Below are 23,306 nucleotides of genomic sequence, written 5' to 3'. Positions count from 1 at the left end.
CAAATTCATATTGACTTAGGCACGGGGTAGCCGATGCAACCTTTATCAATATAACTCGGTGGATTAACCTTTTAATCGATTCTACTTTTAGAACTCTTGGTCGATAAAATTACTCTAATGTTTATCTATAGCCCAAAACACATCAACAAGGGCACGGGGTAGCCGATGCAACCCTTATCAATTACTTTTGTTGAGTTCAATCCAAATTACGAATAAATGTGTCCATTATCCAAACCCACATCAACTTGGGCACGGGGTAGCCGATACATCCCTTATCAACATGAATTCGGTGGATTAACATTCATCACCCACTTCCCCTACGTAACAAGGTTTGTAACCCGGGGTAGCCGAGTGCACTCCCTCGCGAAATAGGTTTTCATGGTTTCTACTATTTGGTAAGGCTATGTCTCAATTTATTGTTTTAGCGAGAGGTCATGTCAATTATTATCTATCACGTTTTAAGTGAACTAAAGCGGTGAACTAGGATAATTTGAATTGACACGGTCGATAGACTCGATAAAAGACAATGCATGTTTAGTTATGGCGATTTAGCGATGCATGTGACATAAAATAAAATGCAAGCATAAAAATAAATAAATAAATCCTAGTATGGCCTTTCCTAAAATAGAAAAACTATTTAACTATTACATATTCGGAAACCAACTCCATTGGTCCCTTGAACTTCGGTTGTGGCACGCATCTCGAGGTAACACCGTCTTTATGTATCGCCATTCTTGAAGAAATCCGTCTTTTGGAACTCCGGAATGAATAAAATTACATAATAAATTACATAATTTCCTATTATACATTTGTAACTAAAATAAAATAAATCTATTAAATTACAAAACGGTGATACGAGATCACAATAAAATTACAACCGAATCGATATTCCCATACATTTCGGGAAATACCAATTAAAATCTAAGGCCATACTAAGTAAAATTACATAATTCAAAAATTACATAAATTAAAATTATGACAATCATAAAGAAAATGCAGCATTATAATATGTATGAACATGCTCAATTTTATGCTAAATCGCCTTTAAATAGCCAATATCGTATATTACTCGGTTTTTACGGATTTGCGTGATTTCAACATTTTATAATCACAAAAATACATAAACTCATATTTATGCATAAGTTAATTACCCTAACCTCTTAGGACACAAAATTTAGTCTTCACTAATAATTTGACCATAATTAACCCATATTTTATAAAATTGTTCATAAATGGACCAAAAATTACAAAATAAGCTATTAAACTTCAAATAAATCACAAAATTTCAAATAAATTCAAATTTTGAAATTTAAACTCATGAACATTCTGGAAAAATTCCATGACACTCATAATGTTCAAAATCTTAGGTTAAAAATTTCGAAAATTTTCCGGAAAAACAATGTTGCGGTTTATCGTTTTTTAATAAAATAATCATAAAAAACATGGAAAAATTATTTTCACTAACTTTTCAATTTTAGATCTGAAAAATATAATAAAATGCAACATTAGACGTTTTTCTTTGTCAAGTTAAGTGTGAATGAGTGCATCAGGTTGAATGGGTTAACCCATGATGGGTTGTTCGGGTTAACCCATTTGTGGGTTTGGGAAGGTCAGTTTGGAATTAGTCAGTCCACAATTGGGGGTATCTAAGTTTGGGTAAGGTTCTACCCAGATTGGGTTGTCCAGGTCTAAACACAATTTATAATGGGTTAGGTCATAATGGATTGGGTTGGGCCAGGTAAAATATATTGTGTTAGGTTAGGTGACATTAATTATTTTGTCCATTTAATTAAAAAATACTTTCAATAAAAATGGTCAAAGTAATTTTGAAAATTACAACAAATTGAATCATTAATATATTCAATTAAATGGACAAAATAATCATATGAATTCATTGAAAACAGGACATGAATGAATGCACACAACTGTACAACTTTATGATATTCATTACAAACACCAAAAGACGTCTCAAAATTGTGACAGTATGGAAATTTAATAAATGAATCTAGGGTTTTTATTTGTAAAATCACCAAAAACGCAGCATACTTGAATGATTGGGTTTTTAAAATATCTGAAATAAACATACATGTACATTATTTTGGTTGACAATCATAGATCTATGAGTACTCGAAAAACAATAAAACAACCACATATCCAATAGTCAGAATTAATACTTTACATCTCAAAAAACAAGCAACAAAGCACAAATCTATAATTATGAACTTATACGAAGACTAATGGTATTTAAAAAAAATTCTAAATCATCATTTTCATATTAACGCAATTAATATTTAACAAAAACGGCATGTATAAAACATCTTCAATAAGCGCAATAAAAATTAACAAAAACAAAACGCACAGATCATTTTGCATTATTTAGATCCATAATCAACAGATCTACTAAATTACGAAAAAAAATGCAATAAATATTAAGAAAAAATGATTTTAAATTGTTAATAGCATGTGTAAATCTAATAAACTCACAGATCTAATAAAAACTCATTGTAAATAAGCAAGCAGTGAAATTGAACTTAAATAATTTTTTCTATGTCGATTTTGTAATTAGCATAACTCAAATATGTCATACAATTGATAGATGTAACAATATAAACAACCATTTTAAAAAACTCGAATATAATTTAAAATTAATTTATTATGCGGCGGAAATAACATAAAAGAAGAGAGGAAAATTGAACTTACCATTAATAGAATATCTTCAATAAATGCTCCTAAGAACAAGATTTGGACCTTCACCATCTTCATGGATGACCGTCTGCATGCGGGAAGAAGAGATAGGAGAATGAAGAGTTTCTAATCTGAATTAGGAAGCACGAGGAAGGAGATGGGAGTGTGTAATTTTTACTGAGAGAACTAAGTTTTTTAGTCAGAGAGTGAAGCAGAGAGAGAGGGAGGGAGAAAAAGACGGAGGCATGTAATGGAATGTGAGACGGAAAAATTAGGGTTTCATGGGTGGGGATGGGTATATATAGTAGGGGTTATTATTAGGGTTTTTTATGATCTTGGGTTGGACGTGAATTCTACAAAGCTTGAACCCAAATTGTATTGTTGTCAGCCCAACTTTGATATCGTGTGGGCTTTTATATTTGTTCGGGATGTGTTTACATACGGTCCACGTAGTTTACACTTTGAAAATGTACATTAAAATATAACGTTTGACATAATTCGTCTTTGCCGTTATACTTGACCAATATAGGTGTTCAGATAGCACAAAGAAACTTGATGATTACGGACAATACGCCACAATTAATGTCAAATCCTCGAGTACCGGTATCTGACATTACGAACGGTACTTATTTATTTTTAATTGTTAATATTTTAATACATATATTAAAGTTTTTCAATTTTTATTTTTATACTTTAGCATTTGTTGTTTTAAAAAATTTATAATACGACATTGCCAATTGTGAAAATGTCAGTTTCTCATACCCCATGTCATCGAAGTAGAACAACAAACGCAAGTGAACAGATAGTGTTAACAACCCCGCCAAGTAATGTTTCTAGTGATCCTACTCTATCATATGCCACCACTCTTATTCTAACGCCTAATCAGTTACGGGCGAGAACGGCAAGAGAAAAAAGACAGTCGCGATTCTCTAAGAAATGTGCTGGTAATGTTCATAATGACGTTTCTCAAAATACGGTCAATTTTACACCAGAAACCTCCAATGTGACAGGTATATATCTATATTTAATTTTTTATATTTAACATGTATCAACGTTCGTGAAAGTCTTAATTTTTATTAAAAACGTTGTGTAGAACTTATATGTAGTCCGACCGATGTTGTTGAGCGCTTAGTGAGAGATCTATGTGCTGAATATGGTGAAACTTTCAGTGAAGTGAATCCGTCTGTAAATCGAATTGAACAATCACCTGGTAGTTGTGTTTTTAATGCATCCTATTCACATGGAGAATCTTCGAGAACTCAGCAAAATACTTCTGTGCCGTTCAAGAATGATGGTTAGTTCATTCATGACTTTTTAGTTTTTAATTAGAATTGCAAAAAGCTTTGGTTATTGTAGTCTAATTTTTATGTCTCAATTTCTCAATTTTGTTTTCAAAATTGCTTAGCATGGGAAGGATATTGGGACTGTGGAGATGCAGAATATGAGTGCGAGAAATGTCACGCGTTGATGTGGTTTGTGGAGAGAAAAGATAAAAGACGTGGTACAAGACGTCCTAAGTTCTCACTTTGTTGTTCTGATGGAAAAGTTGAACTCCCATTTCTACAGCAGTCGCCTAAACTTCTAAAGTCGTTGTTGATCGGTCAGCATCGATTTAGCAAGCATTATAGGGAAAATATTAGAGGTTATAACTCAATGTTCCCATTCACTTCTATGGGCGGTAAAATCGATCATTCCATCAATCAAGGTAGAGGACCGTACACCTTTAGGATGAGAGGTCAAAATTGTCCTCGGAACCGATCGGAGATGCAAGGCCAAAGTTCTGTCAACTTTACATATATGACACAGAAGAGGAAGTTCACAATCGAAAAAATGCCATTAGGTAAATATATTTTCTTTCGGTAATAATTTTTTTTTGTATAATATTTTTTTCGTAGGCAATAATTTTATTTTAAATTGTAGTCCAGGGGATCCATCAAGGTTCAATGACGAGTTAATACAATTGTTGGAAAATATGATTGACTGTCACATTACAACTGCAAAGACATTTAGGATGGTTAGGGATAGACTGACTGTAAATACAGACAGTGAAGTGAGTATCAAACTTATTTCAAGGAGATCAAGTGATGGAAGAACTTACAATCTTCCAACAGTTTCAGAGGTAGCGGCTTTAATTGAGGGTGATATTGATCCACATATGGAGAAGCGAGATATTATTGTTAGGAGGTCGTGCGGTGGTTTACAGCGGATATCTGAGTTGCACCCTTTATACACCCCCATACAATATCCTTTGTTAATTACATCCGGAGAAGATGGGTATAGGCCCGGTATCCTACATAGTGCGTCTTTTATTGGTGTTAGCACGAGTGATCAACCATGTGAAGAAACAACGTGTAGGGAGTGGTTTGCTTATCATCTTCTAGAGAGACCACCAGATGTTGAATTTCGAACGATCTTATTATCTGGTAAGGCATTCCACCAATTTTTAATTGATTGTTATATGCTGGTCGAATCGCATAGGCTCAATTTCATTCGTTTTAACCAAGATCGACTTCGAGTTGATAATTATAAGAACCTCTCAATTGCTGTTGGAAGAGGAGATGTTGAGCCATCTTCGTCGGGTACTCGGTTTATCGTGCCTGCTTCTTTCCCCGGAGGTGACAAGTGGAAAAAAAGCAAATTTCCTTGATACCATGACTATTTGTAAGTGGTTTGGTTGTCCAGATTTATTCATCACTTTCACCTGTAATCCAAAGTGGCCGAAAATAGTACGATTTGTTTCTAAAAGAGGCTTGCGACCCGAGGACCGTCCAGATATTGTGTGTTGTGTCTTTAAAATGAAGCTCGATGAGTTGATTATGGACTTAAAGGATCGACATATTTTTGGAAGAGCACGAGGAGGTACTACCAATTGCTAATCTTTTAACTTAATATATCGTTTATGACATAGCATTATTGTACAAAAATCTAATGACATTTATTTACGTTTGTTTGCAGTCGTCTATACTATTGAATTCCAAAAAGTGGACTCCCGCATGCCCATATAGTATTGTTCCTACATCGGGAGGACAAATTCCCTACAGCCGCAGATGTCGACAAAATCATTTCCGTGGAGATTCCTGATCCGACTACAGATCCCGTCTTACATAGTGTTGTTTGCGACTATATGCTTCATGGACCGTGTGGTAAAGCAAAGCCCTCATCACCGTGTATGGTCGGAGACAAGTGCTCAAAATATTACTCAAAGCCGTGCACCGAGAGAACAACGGTTGACGGTGATGGGTGCCTTATATACAAGATAAGCAAGAAAGGAGTCACGGTGATTAAAGATGATGTGCCCCTGGGAAATGATTTTGTCATTCCATATAACTCTCAGTTGTTGAAATATCGGGCTCATATCAATATCGAATGGTGTAATCAATCTAGATCCATAAAGTACCTATTTAAGTACATTAACAAGGGCTCTGATCGAGTTACCATGCAATCGTCTTACACACGACGTAATGAGGAGGGCCCTGGTCGATTTGATGAGATTAAGAGGTTTTACGATTGTCGATATCTCTCTGCATGTGAAGCCTCTTGGAGAATATTTGGGTTTGATATCCACTACAGAACTCCTGCTGTTGAAATGCAACAATACCATCTTCCAGATGAGCAACCTATTGTGCTCCACGATGATGATTGGGTTGATGAGGTCGTAGAAAATACTTCGCTCGGGGTGTCACAATTTGTTAATTGGATGCGCTGTAATAATTCGACAGTACGAGAGATGCAGGTTGCTAAAGAATTATTATACTGTGAATTTCCAACCAAATTTGTTTGGAAAAAAAAAGTTCGTGAATGGAGCCTTAGGAAAAAAGGATTTACAATTGGTAGGTTGGTTCACCTTCCGCCGCAATGTGGTGAGTTGTATTTCATGAGAGTACTGTTGAATCACGTTAAGGGACCAAAATGTTTGAGGATATTAGGACTATGAACGATTTTGTTCATCCGACATTTAGAGAAGCATGTTATGCATTGGGTTTAATTGGTGATGACCGAGAGTATATTGCAGCTATCAACGAAGCAGCTGATTGGGGGTCTGGCTTCTACTTGAGAAATCTGTTCGCGACGTTATTATTTTGTGGCACTTTGTCTATGCCGAGTAGAGTCTGGGACGAAATTTGGCAACTGCTATCGAATGACATCCTTCATACACTGTTTTTAACAATCAAGGTGTGTCTTTATTTAATAGTAAACATTTACCGCTATTTTAATTAGAAGAACTTTAAAACAATTCTTCATATTTCGCATTCTTACCTTCATCTATTCCATGAATTTATTGTCTTTAAAAGATATAAAAATCACATAGATAATATTGCAACTTTTTTAACCACAGATTTACAGCTTACCGATGAAGAGTTTCAAAATTATGCACTTATTGATATTGAAAATTCTCTTCAAATAAATGGTAGTTCACTTCGTCGATTTGAGGGAATGTCATTCCCAGACATGTCTGCAATGGCACATCATCGAAATAGTTTAGTCATGGATGCGTTGTCATACGATAGACAGTCCTTGAGTGAAGAACATGAGATTCAGCTATCTTCAATGACTGATGAGCAGAGGTTGGTGTATAATGAAGTTATGGAAGCTGCTTTAAATAACAAAGGAGGGGTGTTCTTCGTTTATGGATATGGTGGAACTCGGAAAACTTTCCTTTGGAGAGCTTTGTGTACCGGTTTAAGAAGTAAGGGCAATATTGTTGTGGCTGTTGCGTCAAGTGGAATTGCAGCAACTTTGATACCAAGTGGTGTAACAGCTCATTCCCGGTTTGGAATTTCCATTAATGTAACGGAGGACTCCATCTGCTCCCGAATTAAGCCCGACAGTGATTTAGCGGAACTTTTGATACGTGCTAAACTCATAATATGGGATGAAGCACCAATGACTCATAGGCATTGCTTTGAGGCCCTTGATAAAAGTTTAAAAGATGTAATGCGTCTTTTGCACGTGGGAAATGCTGAACTGTCGTTTGGTGGGGAAGTAGTGGTATTCAGGGGTGATTTTAGACAGACATTACCGGTTGTTTCAAAAGGAAGTAGAGCAGATGTTGTGGCTGCATCCCTGTGTTCATCGTATTTGTGGTCTTTCTGTAAGGTATATATTTCTTTCTTTAAATATCAATATTACCGTTTTATGTGAGTCTTACTTAAATTATTATTGTCGTACTGTATTTAGATGATATAAAACGTATACCACGTATAGGTACTTAGATTGACAAAAAATATGCGATTGCAAGTAGGTAGTTCAAGTGACAATGTTGAGGAGTTATGAAAATTCTCCTAGTGGCTATTGGAGATTGGAGATGGTATAGCAGGCGGTGAAAATGATGGAGAAGTTGATCTAGAATTACCAGCCGACTTACTCATTCAGGATGTGACGAATCCTATTAAGACATTAGTAGATGTCACTTATCCGGATCTGCTTGCACAATTGTGGAATCCGGAATATCTCCAACAAAGATCAATCCTTGCCCCTACTCACGAGATTGTTGAATCAGTAAATGAATATGTTTTGTCGCTTATTAAAAAGGATGAGAGAATTTATTTAAGCTTCGATGAGGTGTGTAGTGATGACAGAGGCACAGGTGACGATGACATTCACTCTACTGAATTCCTCAACAGTATCAAATGTGCCGGACTCCCGAATCACCAATTGAAGTTGAAGGTCGGTGCTATGGTGATGCTTCTGCGAAACATTGATCAATCACGTGGGTTGTGTAACGGTACGAGACTAATTGTGACTGATCTGGGGGCACGCGTGATAAGATGTACTGTCTTAAATGGTAGTCATAAAGGTGATAGAGTGCATATTTCTCGACTAACACTTACTCCACCGGACACCAATAGATTTCCGGTACGTTGCAGTAGAAGGCAATTCCCCATCGTTGTTTGTTTTGCAATGACGATAAACAAGAGTCAAGGGCAGTCTTTATCTCAGGTAAGCATCTATCTTCCAAGACCAGTGTTTAGTCATGGCCAGCTTTATGTCGCACTTTCCAGGGTCACCCGAAAAGAAGGCTTGAAAATTCTAATTTGTGACTCAGATATGCGTACTTCTACTACGACTACTAATGTAGTGTATCATGAAATTTTTCAATTTTTAGAATAACTTGCATATGTTAAAGTTAATTATTGGATTATATTTCTTTTATCCGGATGTAAAGTTTTTTATGTATGCAATTTTTATTTACAAGAGTAGATTACGTTATTTCCTCATAAACCAGTCCAAAAACATTAATACCGGCCCAAATACATACCCGTGCAAATTTGCACGGGTTTAAAACTAGTATATTAATTAAAAATATAATAATATAATGATTTTTTTACTTGTTACCTTATTTAGCTAGATGCCTTTTAGAGGAAAAATTAAGAGAATTTTTACTCTCTTAGTAGTAAGGAGGATGTTAAAAATTATCGGATACTTTGTATCATACTTTTCATTTGCCTACCCGACTACCCTTTACTAAAAAAACATCCAAACATAATCCTCTCGATTATTAACCTCTGCCTCTTCTCAAAATAAGCCATTTTTTGTTCTCAAATAAGCCAAGTTGTATAATTCATAACATGTTATCGAAATCTTTAGAGATGATTGTGGTCTTGTGGAGTGAGGGAGAGTTGAACACACAAAAGGGAGGAAATAATTGTGAGTGACAAGTCAATGAATTGGGGAAATTTATGATATGAATTTAGGGATTTAGGGTTACTCAATTTGGAAAAACAAAATGTATTTGGGTAATGAATGAGTTGTTGTAAAGTAAATGAGGGTAATTTGGGTATTTTGCTTAAATTATCACTTAACAAGTCGGAAAATAAGTAAAACGATACTTTGAGTGAAAATACGGTGGTGGTTGGGGGAATATACAGTGAAGGCTAAGGGTTATTTATAAAAAAAACCAAATACGTCATGGTAATTTGTAAAAAAAAAAAAAAAAAAAAAACGTAAATACGTGGCGATTATTTGTAATTTTTCCTAAATAATATTAATAAACAAGTCTTGCTTGCACCCACATAGATAGATAAGACAAAAGTTAGGGGGCGTTTGATTCAAAAGATCGGAATGGAATGGGATACCATGGGAGAGTGGATTTAGAACCCCCATATCCGGTGGCGGATTTGCAGAGGGGGAGGGGGGGGAAGGTGAGGGCACATGCCCTCACGTGAAAAAAAAAAAAAAAAAACTAAATATCTATGTTTAGAGGCTTACAAACTTCCTTGATGGTCACGTGTTCGAGTCTTGTTGTAGTTAGGATTGACTTTTTTTTGGTATGTTGAAGTTAGATTTAATTAATGAATTTTCAACAAAATGATGGTACAAGTATTTGAACCTGGGACGTTAGGCTAGTATATTCAATGATTGTTCAGCACATCATTTGCATATTAATATTGTTTGTTAAGCATATATTTTTTTATATGGATACAATTATACGCTTTTAGAAGTAATCCCATGTAAAATTTACCGCTATCTTATAAATGAAGATTATGATATTCTTTGGTTAATTTTTTTCTATCTTCATGACAATAATATATGAAATTGAGTTGATGATGCCAAGTCCCCTTGTTATTTGATTGTTTGCTTTTAGTTGAAACTGCCTAGTGATTGAAGCAATCAAATGGACTTTCAATGATGGCTCAAGATGATCAAGATAATCAAGAAAGTCAAGACAATGATATTATCCTAGCCTTGGTCGAAAAATGTAAGAGTAAGTGTAACATTCTCATCCAAGTCTAGTTATGGCAAAACCATGCAACAGTACGTTGTACTGTGGTTTCTGATACTACTGTATGGAGGACGTTTTCAACGAAATGTTTTAAGTGTTAAAACTTTGCAAATTTCAAACCTTAGCATTTGAATCTTCAAAAGCTTGAAAACAAATCTGAAATTTTTGAGTCACAAATCCACTTGAATAAACATCTAGATTTGTGAAAACACCTTTTACATAAATGGTAAGTTGAACTTGTCAAACTTTTAAAGCTAGAAATGTTTTTTGCCAATTTTTTAAAAGGTCACATGTTAAGTGTTTTAGCTTAAGTTTTCTGATTTCTTCAATAATTTAAGCCCCAAGCCTAAAGTCTAACACCTACCATCACTCAAAGCTACTAATTTTATATTGGATTTAATTTCCCTAAGTTGTACTTACTTGAGATCAAATCCATTATAAAGAGAGTGTCTTAGTCTCATTTATCTCTCAAGACTTTCCAAAGCATTTATTGTAAAACATTGCAAATCATTTGTGCATTTAAAGCTTTGTTCTTCAAGTGTTTGCAAAACGTTTTTCAAAATTTTAAAGTCTTCATTTGTTTTTGAAAAAGCTGTAAACCTCCAAGTATAAGTTTTCTGTACTATGACATAATGTGTTTGTTCCATGATTCTCTTGTTAGATCTTAATTGTGATCTCCGTGTTCATTTAGTGAACTCTTGAGATTCAAGATTCTGTAACACCTTGAGATAAAAATCATAAACTTTTGAAGCGGAGTAGCTTTAAGTTTGAGTGCAACCGGAGTAGGTTGGCGAGTTATTTTCATTGTAAGGGGTTTAGTAACTTTAAGTAAATTTCTAAATAAGCAATAAAATAACGGTTGGACGTAGGCCTCGGAGTAGAGGCTGAACCAATTTTTAAAAATGTCGTTTGTTTGTTCATTTACTTTTACGTTCTTTCACTTTGCTATTTCTCGCTTGTACCTAGCCAAGTTCTGTATATAATACCCGCCCTTTTAGAGACCTTTGACCAGCGTTGACTGACCTTGGGAGCGGTATAGTCCTTAGAAGTGCGTGCTAGATCACCTTGGGTTGTGAGTTATTCGAGAAACTCGATATAGTATAGGCTACTCGATCGAGTAGCTTGGATACTCGATCGAGTAGGGTGTCACTCGATCGAGTATGTGGGACACTCGATCGAGTATCGGGTTTTCAGCGAGGGTTTTTAATCGCGTTTTGTTAAATCCGCAAATCATTTCTGCCTCATTTCTTCAATCCTTTAGTTGCCTCTTTCCCTTCCCTTCACCATATAACCTTCATGGAAGCCTTTGAAGGTTCTTATGCCTTAGGAGAGCGTAGCTTGAGTCGGGTAGCGGTCTTTTGCCGGGTTTCTCCTTGTAGGTATGTCATCATCATCATCCGTATCCTTGTCTTTGCAGTTAGGGTTTGCTTGATAGTAATAGATGATTGTGTTGTGGTTATAGGCATTGCTTGATTGCTGGATATGTCTTATGTTGGCATGGATTGGTTGCAGTTGCTTAAAGGTAGGTTCGCCTACTCAGTTTCTGTAGATGGTCTAGTGTGTCGGTTGTTGTGTTGTATGGGTGTATTGTGGTTGTTGTATATTATCGTATTCGTATTGTGACGGTTGATGGTTGTGTTTGTTTGTCTCTGGTTCTCGAGATGCGTTCTCGGCTGAGTGGAGTCACTTGCGGGAGTGGCTTCACGCCCTAGTTTCGCCCTCCGTGGAACCCGCCACGAGAGGGGATGTGAACATTAATGGGACAGGGTTATCGCTCGGTATGATGAGTGGGGCTTAGGTGGGAACGGCTGCGGTCCCCCACTGGCAGGGCTGGTTCAGTGGACAGTCGGTGACGGAGATTGATTGGAGTGGGTGTGATTGTGTGTGTGACCGATTGTGTTGTCTTGTATTGCTAAATGTCGTTGGGATTGTTGTGTCTTATCTCAGTACTAACCTTATGTGCTTGTTTTGTTGTCTTATGTGTCTGCCGTGATCCCTTATGGTGAGCAGTCTGGCTTAGCAGGTGTTGATGTCGTTGATAGCTGGAGTCCGGGCAGGGATGAGTCGTCACGAGATTTGATAGTAATAGCGAGTAGCCTTTGAGTTGTATCTTTTATATCGTCTGTTAGTTTTCAATCACTTGTAATAATACATAATAGTTCTTTTATCGACATTTGATTATTACTGTCCTCGGGCAACCGAGATGGTAATGCCCTTATATGCTAAGGAAGACCTAGTTAAGGCTCCTCTGAATATGGGGGTGTTACAAAGTGGTATCAGAGCGACGATTTTGGAACCTGTAGCAAATGAACTTAACGAATGTAGCGAGTCTAATAAAATGAACCTGGTGTATGTGTGATGGGAGTCCCAGCTAATGCTAGATTTTGGGTGAGTAGGCACCCTCATTTCAAAATCTTGGCCCTATTGTACTTAGCCAGTCACAGGGTATGGGAATGTGGAGTCCGTGTGTATGTATGTAATGTGGATGTTAGTTGTGTCGGAGTTATTTGTGGTCGAGTCTTTGTTAACGTAGAGATGGGTATAGTAGTTGCGATTGGATGGTGTATAGCGAAGAATTGACATGATTAGTTAGCTTGTACGATGATTATGAGAAACGTGACAAGAGTTTATTTGATAGAATGCGTGAAAATGTGAAAGTGTATGCCGTAATATGAAGGTGATCATGTTAGTGTTTGCTTGAGGTTGTTAATAACGGTAATTATATACAAGTTTATAAGCCCTACCGTAATTACAATGATGATAGTTAAAGAAGTGTACTGTTGAATTATAATATGAGAAATAGCATATAGTAATGCGTATATGCCTTGTTTATTGGTCGAAACTTTCCGTTGTGTGACGATCGATTTATATGGAATAATTTGCTTATGATTGAATTTGGAACATGATAGGCCTTAATTTGCTATGTAGAGTATGCATTTATATGACATATGAAAGAATGATTTATCGCTAATTATATGTTTCATGTTGACGTGAGCACGAAATTGCTAGTAACGCAGTAAGATGAGCTTGAATGTGATATGGTAATGTAATAGTGTATATCCATGACTCGGTAGCAGGTAAACCGAGTTATATAAATTTGTTGTAGCGTAATATGATATAAAACTTATTTGTTGAGACGATATGGTATGCTTGAGTAATAATGGTAATGCGTGAACGAGCATGATAACTAGTGACGAATCCGAACTTAGTTTGGAATCGACACGCGATATTGTTTTTGCAGGAATATTCAATTTACTTCGTATTTCTGACCGTGTACCTAACTTTACTTGACCGAGTGTGAGTGCTTACTAGACCGAGTAGACCTCACTCGATCTCGTTAGGAAGCTATGACATCGGGATGTGGAAATTTTCTGCAGATACTCGACGAAATAGCGCCTACTCGATCGAGTAGAGGGCACTCGATCGAGTAGGTTACTGTACAGTGATTCTGCGGATTTCTTAAAACCCTTATTTCCTCTTATTCTTCTCATTCTTTCTTCTTGATTTCGAAACCTAATCTCTTATAACCCTCAAAAGCTCTCATAACTTTGTAGTGTGGTGACGGATTTGGGTTGTTTCTTCTTATTTGTTTGCATTCTTTTACTTTCCTACTCAATCAAGGTATGAATTTCTTCCCTATTTACATGTTTTTATCACCTTGAACTTGTTAGAATGGTAGGATTGACTGAAATTTCGATTCATATGGGCAAATTATTGCTTTTAATTGTTGTAATATGATTCACATGTTTCCCTTTTCTTGAATGTTGGTGATTAATTGCTGTAAAATAGACTAGAAATTGCAAAATTAGGGACGAAATTTCTAGGGTTTACAAAATCAAAATCGATTTTTGGTTGTTTCCTACATGTTGGATGGTGTAATTGAGTACTATATGTTGTATATACTATGTTGAAAGTTGGATTTTAATGATTTTCACCCTAAAAGTTGCCTTAAAACTCCATCTTAAAAGTGCCCCAAATTGAAATTCGTTTTATATATCTGAAATTTGGTGTTGAATATGATTGTTTAAGTAAGGTTTAAACTTCAATATGGTAATGGTGATGTTAGTTGATGGTGAATATGTCAAAATCGTTACAGCTGTAGAGACCGTTTGACAAGTCTAATTGAGTTGTTTGTTTCTAATATTGAAGGTTGATGATGATATGTTTTAAATTACTTTTCTATGAACATGTACAAATACCTCACATGTTATTAGGTGTGTGTATAGAGTAGCATTTGAATCATGCTAGGATGTTAGAATTGGTTGGGTATGTTGTGTTTACCATGCTCAACTTTTCACAACTAATGAATATGAGTTGCTACAAACTGAGTTTGCATATCAAAATTGGGAAATTGCTGGTGAAAGTGTGTACCTAGTTTCATATCCAAGTTCAATTGTATGAATTATGTGCTTTACATGTCTATACAAGTTTGGTTTAAGTTATATGCTGAAACAGATGCCGAAACTGAACATAGGGACCCGACAAAGCAAAAGGGGGAGGGCTTCACGACTGAGACCGGGAAGGGAGTGGACCCGTGGTACCCGCGGTACCGGAGTACCCTTCGGTAGTGTTTGTAGATTTTAAACAGAGAGAGCGTTTTGTGGTTTTGCAAAAACGCAAAATGAGGCCAACTCGATGTGTGGATACCACACTTTTGGAGGATTTGGAAATAGAGACGGATGTCCGTCACATATTTGAGACCTTGGGCTTTACGGGGTTGTATCGGCTGAGGAAATATTCATACCCTTTCCTTACTTTGGAGTTTATGAGCTCCTTTAGTTATGACCCAGCTGCCCAAACCGTTGAGTTTCGGTTGATGAACACAAGTTTCTTGCTGACCATGGACCTTTTCGCTTCTCACCTTGGGTTGGCCAAGCCTCCCAAGGATTCCATCACTGATATTCCTGCTGAGTGCAGTGTCTGCCGCCCAATACCTTGTCTTATCGGAAAGCCAACTCCCACCTCAAGCAACATGTTGATTAATGATGTTCAGCATGTTACCTTGAGGATCTTTCTTCGTTCTCTTTCGAACCTCCTTTATGATAAACCGAATATCAATAAACTGAACAACCATGAGGTGTTGCTTCTGATGTTTTACCTCAACACGGAGAGGACCGAGAGGGTGGTCTTTAATGCCCCTGCCATCGTCTGGGCTAGCCTTGCTTTGATGGCTACTGCCACTTCTCGGTACTTGAGTTGTGGCGCTATCGCCACTCGGCTAGCTGAAAAGTTAACCACCTTTGAGGCTTCTTCCGAGTATGTTCCTCTGGCTACACCGGTGCCTATTATGGACCGTGACTACTACCTCGACCTGAAATGGTTGAGAACTTTAGCTGATGGCAGCCTTGCTTGGAGGGTGTGGGGCATGAGCTGGATGAAGATTTCGGCTCCTGAGCACCTTCCACCGACAGAGCCGTTAGACCCGGTGGTTATAGCTGTGGACTCCGACGAGGAGGAGGAGGGTGATGATGGACCTCGACAGTTGAGGACGTACCTCATTGATGACACGATTCTCCAGGTGATGCCCGAGCCGAAGAAGGGGGAGAACGCGGCGGTAGTGGAGGAGAGGCCCAGGTTGGGGAGAGAACCTCGTCGAGTGAGAGAGAGGACCGCTGAGACTAGACCACGGCCGGCAGCACCACCGCAGCAGCACCCTTTTCCGTGCTACCCCTACCTCGACACCTCGGAGACGCGATCGAGTTACTTGACAGAGAGAGTGTCATCCACTTTGACACTCAGGAATATGCACGATATGGCGTACACTCAGGGGATTGGGATAGAGGGACCGCATCCGGTATGGTGGAGTGGAGTTGGGGACTATAGTGGGGTTTTCCACTCTTACGGGGTGGATCAGTCAGCTTGGGGGACACCGCAGTCCTTTGCCTTTGGCGGCTTGACCCCATGGTACGTGAGTCCTGGAGCTGGAGCGGGAGTTGATGCAGGTATTGGGTCATCGGGAGCTGGCACATCGGGAGGCGATGGTGGCGGAGATGAGGTGATGGAGGAGGAGCAGCAGCAGCAGCAGGAGTGATACTCCTATTCTTTACCTTGGTGTTTGGTTGATGGTAGTCGTCGTTAGATTATGGTAGTTGTTGGTTTTTAGAACTTTTATTTTTGATTTGTATGTTTGGCCATAAGGCCGGATTTGCTAGTTTGACTTTGTAGCAGGATTTTGGAAGTCGGGCAATCACCCCGACTCATGTTATGTGACGATTATATATATATATATATATATATATATATATATATATATATATATATATATATATATATATATATATATATATATATATATATGTGTGTGTGTGTGTGGGTTATGACAAGTTTTCCCAAGTGTTTGACCTGTAGGTACTCGAGAGAGTACCCCATACTCAGTCGAGTAGCTGCAGGTGTTGCTGATATGAGGCATTCTGATCCCAGGGCTACTCGATCGAGTAGCCAAGACACTCGATCGAGTAGTGGGCACTCGATCGAGTACCACTACATACTCGATCGAGTAGCACTGTTACAGGAAATTTTGAAAAATTAAAATTGTTTAATTGTTATATAATTGCATGTTTGGTGTTTAACATGGTTATTAATGAGTAGTAACATGTTCGGACCGTTCATTTCATATGTTAGAAGTCGTGCCTGGTTTTAAAGGCGTATGTGCAGTGAATAGTGGAGTTGTAATTATTCTAATTGCATTCGTTTTACATCCGTTTTGTCCACAACTTATATCTCACCGAATTCTATATATACAAATTCAAATGATATGCTTATATGGTTGTATATATCTTTATGATTGGCTGGTTGTACGAGTAATATGAGTAATGTCAACAATGAATAATATGGTTTGGATCTATGTCACGATGCAAGTAATAGGTAACATATATAGTGATTTGGTGGTGAACTTCGGGGACGAATTTCCTTTTAGAGGGGAACAGTAATGTCGCAAATAAAAAGGCTGATTTTAAAATTATGTTGTTGTTCGTTTATAATGTTTTGTTGTTTATTTACAAAATTTTCTTTTACTTTGGTCACTTTGCGTGTATGAAGTTGTAACTGGTTACCTTAGTCGTTGAGTAATTCATGTGTTGAAGTGAAGTCGAATAGTCACGAGGCCGTGTGTTGGGTATAGATTTATGTTGTTGAGTACTTTAATGGTGCTAAAGTGACATGTTGCGCGTTGATGGTAGTTGCTACGCGTTGTTGGTTGTTGCTAAGTGAGAAGAGTGTAAACTCGTAGTGTGTTGAGTATTTCAAGTAATATCTTGTAAGAAGTTGACCTATATAGAGTGACATTTGATGATGATGACATAGGGGAATGGTATTTCCGGGAAGTAGTGGCCTGTGTCGAAAGAGTAGTGATGTCGTTATGTTCCCGTGTCTTGTGCGTTGAGTTAAGTGAGTTGAACTTCGGGGATGAAGTTCTTTTTAAGGGGGGAAGACTGTAATACCTGCCCTTTTAGAGACCTTTGACCAGCGTTGACTGACCTTGGGAGCGGTATAGTCCTTAGAAGTGCGTGCCAGATCATCTTGGGTTGTGAGTTATTCGAGGTATGATGCGTGTCTTTTATATGATGTTTTACATCCCATTTTACACGCATTTCAGAGCTCATTCATGTAGTTTATGCTACATTTCTCCCTATTTCCGTCTACTTCCGTATTTTTGTACATTATTGCAGAAATGTGAAGAATCCAGCGGAAATCGAGCTAAATCCATCCCCGAGTATCCTGCATTGCATATGACGTGAAGTATTCGCTTAAGGAACGAGCTTGGTGCGCAATTCAAGGCCCAAAAGACAAATCCACGAGTTTATAAAAGGCAAGTAGCAGCTCGTCCAGTCGATCGACCGCTACCTTCAGTCGATCGACCAACCATCGGGTTCCAGAAGCTACTGTTCATTGCTACTCAGTCGATCGACCGGTCTTAGCAGTCGATCGACCAAACCGCTAAACAGACGAGAATTAAAAGACCGTGAATCTTGAAGCCCAAAGTTATGTTAGGTTTTGGAAATAATGTTACGTTATTTGCTATATAACGTAACCTAGAATACCAAGTTTGGGAGTTCAGTTTTCATTCAGTTTTTAATCAAGTTTTTATACAGTAACATTTAGTTTGATAATTAGGGTTTGGAATATTGTTGAGCATTGGACTTTTAGTTCTTATTCCTAATTTTTCCTCTATAATCTCGGTATTCTTCTGCCCTATTTTCAGTTATTCTTTATTTTATCATTAGTATAGAATTGCTAGTTAAGTTCCCAAAGCCAATTCATTTGTTTATGTTAATTGTTTACTTTATCGTTTCAAGCATGAATTCAGTAGTTAATTTCATCGTTATTATTATTGTTTTTACCCTTAGCATGAGTAGCTAGATTATTTGTGCTAGGATGTAGGCGAATTATAGCGTAGGCGGCAAAGTATTGAACACGGCCTGATTCGCGTGTCAGTCGATCGACTGACATTCTTGGTCGATCGACTGACCACGTGAGGTTTTTATTTTCGTTTTAATTGTTTTAATTCTCAATTCGACGAATCGAGTGCACACGACTAGTTGAATGTTTAGGATATGACTGACCCATAAGATCGAGAGATAGGGACAGTTGTTAGATCACCAATTAAAATGACTAAACTATGCTGAGATCGAAAGATAGGTAAAGTTTAGATTATAAGTCACTTTTCGGGACGAGGGTCAGTATTAGTGATATTAGGGACCTATAGCGAGATCGAAAGTTGTTATTTGTTAAGAGTGGACCGAGAGGACCTCTTGTTTCCCGCCTCACTTGTGTTCGATTTAGACCTGTTTAGTATGCTGCCGCCGAAGCTTTAATGAACCGACCATCCTAGTACCCCTTCTTTATCTGTTTAATCCGTCTTTCTAGTTTATTATTTACTCTTAGCTGTAGACCAATTCAAATCAAACCCCCCACTTTATCGTTACCTTAGACTAGAATTAGACAACTAGAATTTACATCTGCCTCTCTGTGGTTCGACCCGACTGCCGCTAGCTATAGTTGTAGTTGGAAATTATAAATCTTATTTTTGACACCTCACGACGGGTATCAAGGTACTCGATAGAGTAGAGGCTACTCGATCGAGTAGCTTGGATACTCGATCGAGTAGGGTGTCACTCGATCGAGTATGTGTGACACTCGATCGAGTATCGGGTTTTCAGCGAGGGTTTTTAATCGTGTTTTGTTAAATCCGCAAATCATTTCTTCCTCATTTCTTCAATCCTTTAGTTGCCTCTTTCCCTTCCCTTCACCATATAACCTTCATGGAAGCCTTTGAAGGTTCTTATGCCTTAGGAGAGCGTAGCTTGAGTCGGGTAGCGGTCTTTTGCCGGGTTTCTCCTTGTAGGTATGTCGTCATCATCATCCGTATCCTTGTCTTTGCATTTAGGGTTTGCTTGATAGTAATAGATGATTGTGTTGTGGTTATAGGCATTGCTTGATTGCTGGATATGTCTTATGTTGGCATGGATTGGTTGCAGTTGCTTAAAGGTAGGTTCGCCTACTCAGTTTCTGTAGATGGTCTAGTGTGTCGGTTGTTGTGTTGTATGGGTGTATTGTGGTTGTTGTATATTATCGTATTCGTATTGTGACGGTTGATGGTTGTGTTTGTTTGTCTCTGGTTCTCGAGATGCGTTCTCGGCTGAGTGGAGTCACTTGCGGGAGTGGCTTCACGCCCTAGTTTCGCCCTCCGTGGAACCCGCCACGAGAGGGGATGTGAACATTAATGGGACAGGGTTATCGCTCGGTATGATGAGTGGGGCTTAGGTGGGAACGGCTGCGGTCCCCCACTGGCAGGGCTGGTTCAGTGGACAGTCGGTGACGGAGATTGATTGGAGTGGGTGTGATTGTGTGTGTGACCGATTGTGTTGTCTTGTATTGCTAAATGTCGTTGGGATTGTTGTGTCTTATCTCAGTATTGACCTTATGTGCTTGTTTTGTTGTCTTATGTGTCTGCCGTGATCCCTTATGGTGAGCAGTCTGGCTTAGCAGGTGTTGATGTCATTGATAGCTGGAGTCCGGGCAGGGATGAGTCGTCACGAGATTTGATAGTAATAGCGAGTAGCCTTTGAGTTGTATCTTTTATATCGTCTGTTGGTTTTAAATCACTTGTAATAATACATAATAGTTCTTTTATCGACATTTGATTATTACTGTCCTCGGGCAACCGAGATGGTAATGCCCTTATATGCTAAGGAAGACCTAGTTAAGGCTCCTCTGAATATGGGGGTGTTACACTGTGTCACAGTCACCTTAACTCACCTAGACCGTGACATAAAACTGTTATACCTTCTTGTGAACTTACATTCAATTAAGTTTCTCAAGTCTAGTACTTCAATATTCTTTACTTAAGTTAATCAATTAACTAAGTTAAGGATAAAACTTTTTAAAAGGTACACCTAATTCACCCCCTCCCCCTCTTAGGTGTTTATCGTTCCTAACTCTTCAATTGGTATCAGAGCCTCGTGTTCTTAATATTGGTTAAATCCAAAGAGTTGATCCTATTGTTATGGACGATTCAAAACACACTAAGTATCCCATTTTCAAGGGAGAAAACTATGCTTGGTGGAAACATCGTCTGGAGCACTATGTTAAAAGTGCGGACTATGAATGTTGGTTGATCATTCAAAATGGTCCCCTCAAAATCAAAGTGACTAATGCTGATGGCACTAGTACCTTGAAAAGTGAGGGTAAGTATATTGAGGCCGATTATAAGAAAATCGAGAAAAACTCTAAGGCCATGTCCATTCTTCAATATGGGATCGGTGACCAAGAGATTAATCGTATATCTGGATGTGCTTCGGCCAAAGAGATTTGGGACACCCTAAACCTTGCTTATGAGGGAACGTCACAAGTCAAAAAATACCGTATTGATCTTCTTATGCAACAGTATGAGATGTTCAATATGGAAGGAGATGAGTCAATTACTAGTTTGTCATCACGATTTTCTAGTATTGTCAATGACCTTAAGAGTTTAGGTAGAAGTTTTCAATCCGAGGATTTAGTCCGTAAAATTCTTCGTAGCCTAACTGAAAAGTGGCAACCGAAGGTTACGGCTATTGAGGAAGCTAAAGACCTTTCCGTGCTCACCCTTGATGAACTTATGAGCTCACTTATGGGTCATGAGTTAACTCTCATGAAGCGCTCTAGTGAAAGCTCTAAAGGGAAAGGACTCGCTCTTAATGCTCTCTCAAGTGATGAGGAGGATGAAGACGATGAGTTTACAATGTTCACTAAAAACATTGTTGGCATGATAAATGGTCGAAACTCTCAAAGGTATAGCAAAAATTCTAGTAAACGCCGTTTTCCTAAGAGAAGATTTAACTCCATTGTTGGTTGCTTTAAATGTGGTGACAAAGGTCACCAAATCAAAGAATGCCCAAAGTGGAACGATATCAAATCTAAGGAAAAACGTGACTCTGCTAAACGTGATTACAAAAGCAAGGTAATGACTGCTATTTGGGGCATGTCTGATTCTGAAGAGGACGATGTCCTTGAGGATGAATTAGACGCCAAATTGTGCATCTCTTCTAGCTCTTCAAAAGGTGGTTCCAAATCCTCAAAGAAAGAAGACATCAAATGTCTTATGGCTCACTCCGCAGATTCCGACTCAGATTCAGACCATGAGGTAATTAAGCTCAAGAAAAAGGTTCGATCCTTCTCTAAAGACAAAATTTGTCTCCTCCTAGATCAATTTATCGATAAATGTTGTGTCCAAACTAATAAGTTGGAAGCTATGCAAATTGAAATTGAGGACATAGCTGAATAAAATGTTATCTTAAAAGAAAGTCTAAATGAGAATGATCAACCTAGTTCCATGTTGAGTCTTGAAAAAGAAATCAAAAAGCTTTGAAAACAAAATTTATTTCTAGCCAACAAGGTTGATGAAACGAATGCAACAGATCCCTGCATTGTTGCATCCGGTTCTAACAAAGGAAATGTGTCATCACTAACTCAAGAACGTGACCAACTTTTGATTGACTTAGAACTCGTAATAATGAAAAAGATGATCTTGTTAAGATTGCTAAATGTTGAATGATAAGTCTAGTCATGTCAAAAGTGCCTTAGATCGAGTGCAAAAATCAAATGATGACCTTCATGCTCAAATTGAGAACTTGAAAAAGGCTGAACAGACTCATGCTACAGAGGCTTCTACTGTAGCATCCGAGTTAAGAAAAGAAATAGATGCTCTCACTAAAATAGTGTTTTCCTTGACTAAAGAACGCGACTCTCTTTTAGGTGACCTCACATTGTGTCAAAGGGATAACAAACAACTAGAACAAATTGGGTTGTTACTTAGTGATGAAGCAAGATATGCAAATCAAGCCTTCGACAATTTGGGTAAAGTAAATCTTAATCATCTCGCTAAAATCGAAACATTGACCAAAGAGTTAGATGAGGCTAAGATGTTTTACTTAAAGTGGGATGGAAGTCAGAATGTTTTGGAGTTTCTCTTAAAACAATCACAAGAATATGAAAAATTTGTAAATAACGCTGGACTTGGTTTCAAATGCAACTGTAGCACGCACTGTTGCACTCGAAACCAGGACCCAACCAAAACTGACTTCCAAAGAAGAAAGTATATCGGTCTTCCAGAATACATCATTTGTAACTACTGTGGCAAAACAGGTCATGAGTTTAATGGTTGTGAAAAACGATTCCGTGAATTAGAAAGGAGCACTAAAATTGCTAAACAAGTTTAGATCAAGAAAGAGGAAGTCAAGAAAGTTGTTGTCAAACTATATGTTTGATTTCTTATAGGCATTAGTGAGGGGCAGCAACAATTGGTACTTTGACAGTGAATGCTTCCGTCACATGACGGGAGATGAAAGCCAATTCCTTTCGCTAGAAGCCTACGATGGTGGCATGGTGACTTTTGGCGACAACAAAAAAGGTGAAATCA

General features: G+C 37.9%; 1 protein-coding gene across 1 annotated transcript; it reads left to right on the top strand.

The window, feature by feature from the left end:
- Window positions 1-3,430: 3,430 nt before the first annotated feature.
- Window positions 3,431-23,074, top strand: LOC141641428 (uncharacterized). The gene is made up of 9 exons (XM_074450088.1): window positions 3,431-3,695; window positions 3,779-3,979; window positions 4,091-4,390; window positions 4,581-5,108; window positions 5,691-6,545; window positions 7,022-7,782; window positions 7,972-8,625; window positions 22,447-22,834; window positions 22,926-23,074. The coding sequence occupies exons 1-9, from the start codon at window positions 3,431-3,433 to the stop codon at window positions 23,072-23,074; spliced, it is 4,101 nt and encodes a 1,366-aa protein (XP_074306189.1).
- The last annotated feature ends 232 nt before the right edge of the window (window positions 23,075-23,306 follow it).

The sequence above is a fragment of the Silene latifolia genome, chromosome 2, assembly GCF_048544455.1.
Source record: "Silene latifolia isolate original U9 population chromosome 2, ASM4854445v1, whole genome shotgun sequence".
Lineage (NCBI taxonomy): Eukaryota > Viridiplantae > Streptophyta > Magnoliopsida > Caryophyllales > Caryophyllaceae > Silene > Silene latifolia.
Note: the sequence above shows the minus strand (reverse complement) of the source record. Positions and strands in the feature narration are given on the sequence as shown.

Coding starts and splice junctions, on each gene's coding strand:
- LOC141641428 (XM_074450088.1), top strand. CDS start 3,431: ATGTCAGTTTCTCATACCCCATGTCATCGAAGTAGAACAACAAACGCA. Junction 3,980..4,090: donor TGTGCCGTTCAAGAATGATG/GTTAGTTCATTC, acceptor AAAATTGCTTAG/CATGGGAAGGATATTGGGAC. Junction 8,626..22,446: donor AAGGGCAGTCTTTATCTCAG/GTAAGCATCTAT, acceptor TTGAATGATAAG/TCTAGTCATGTCAAAAGTGC.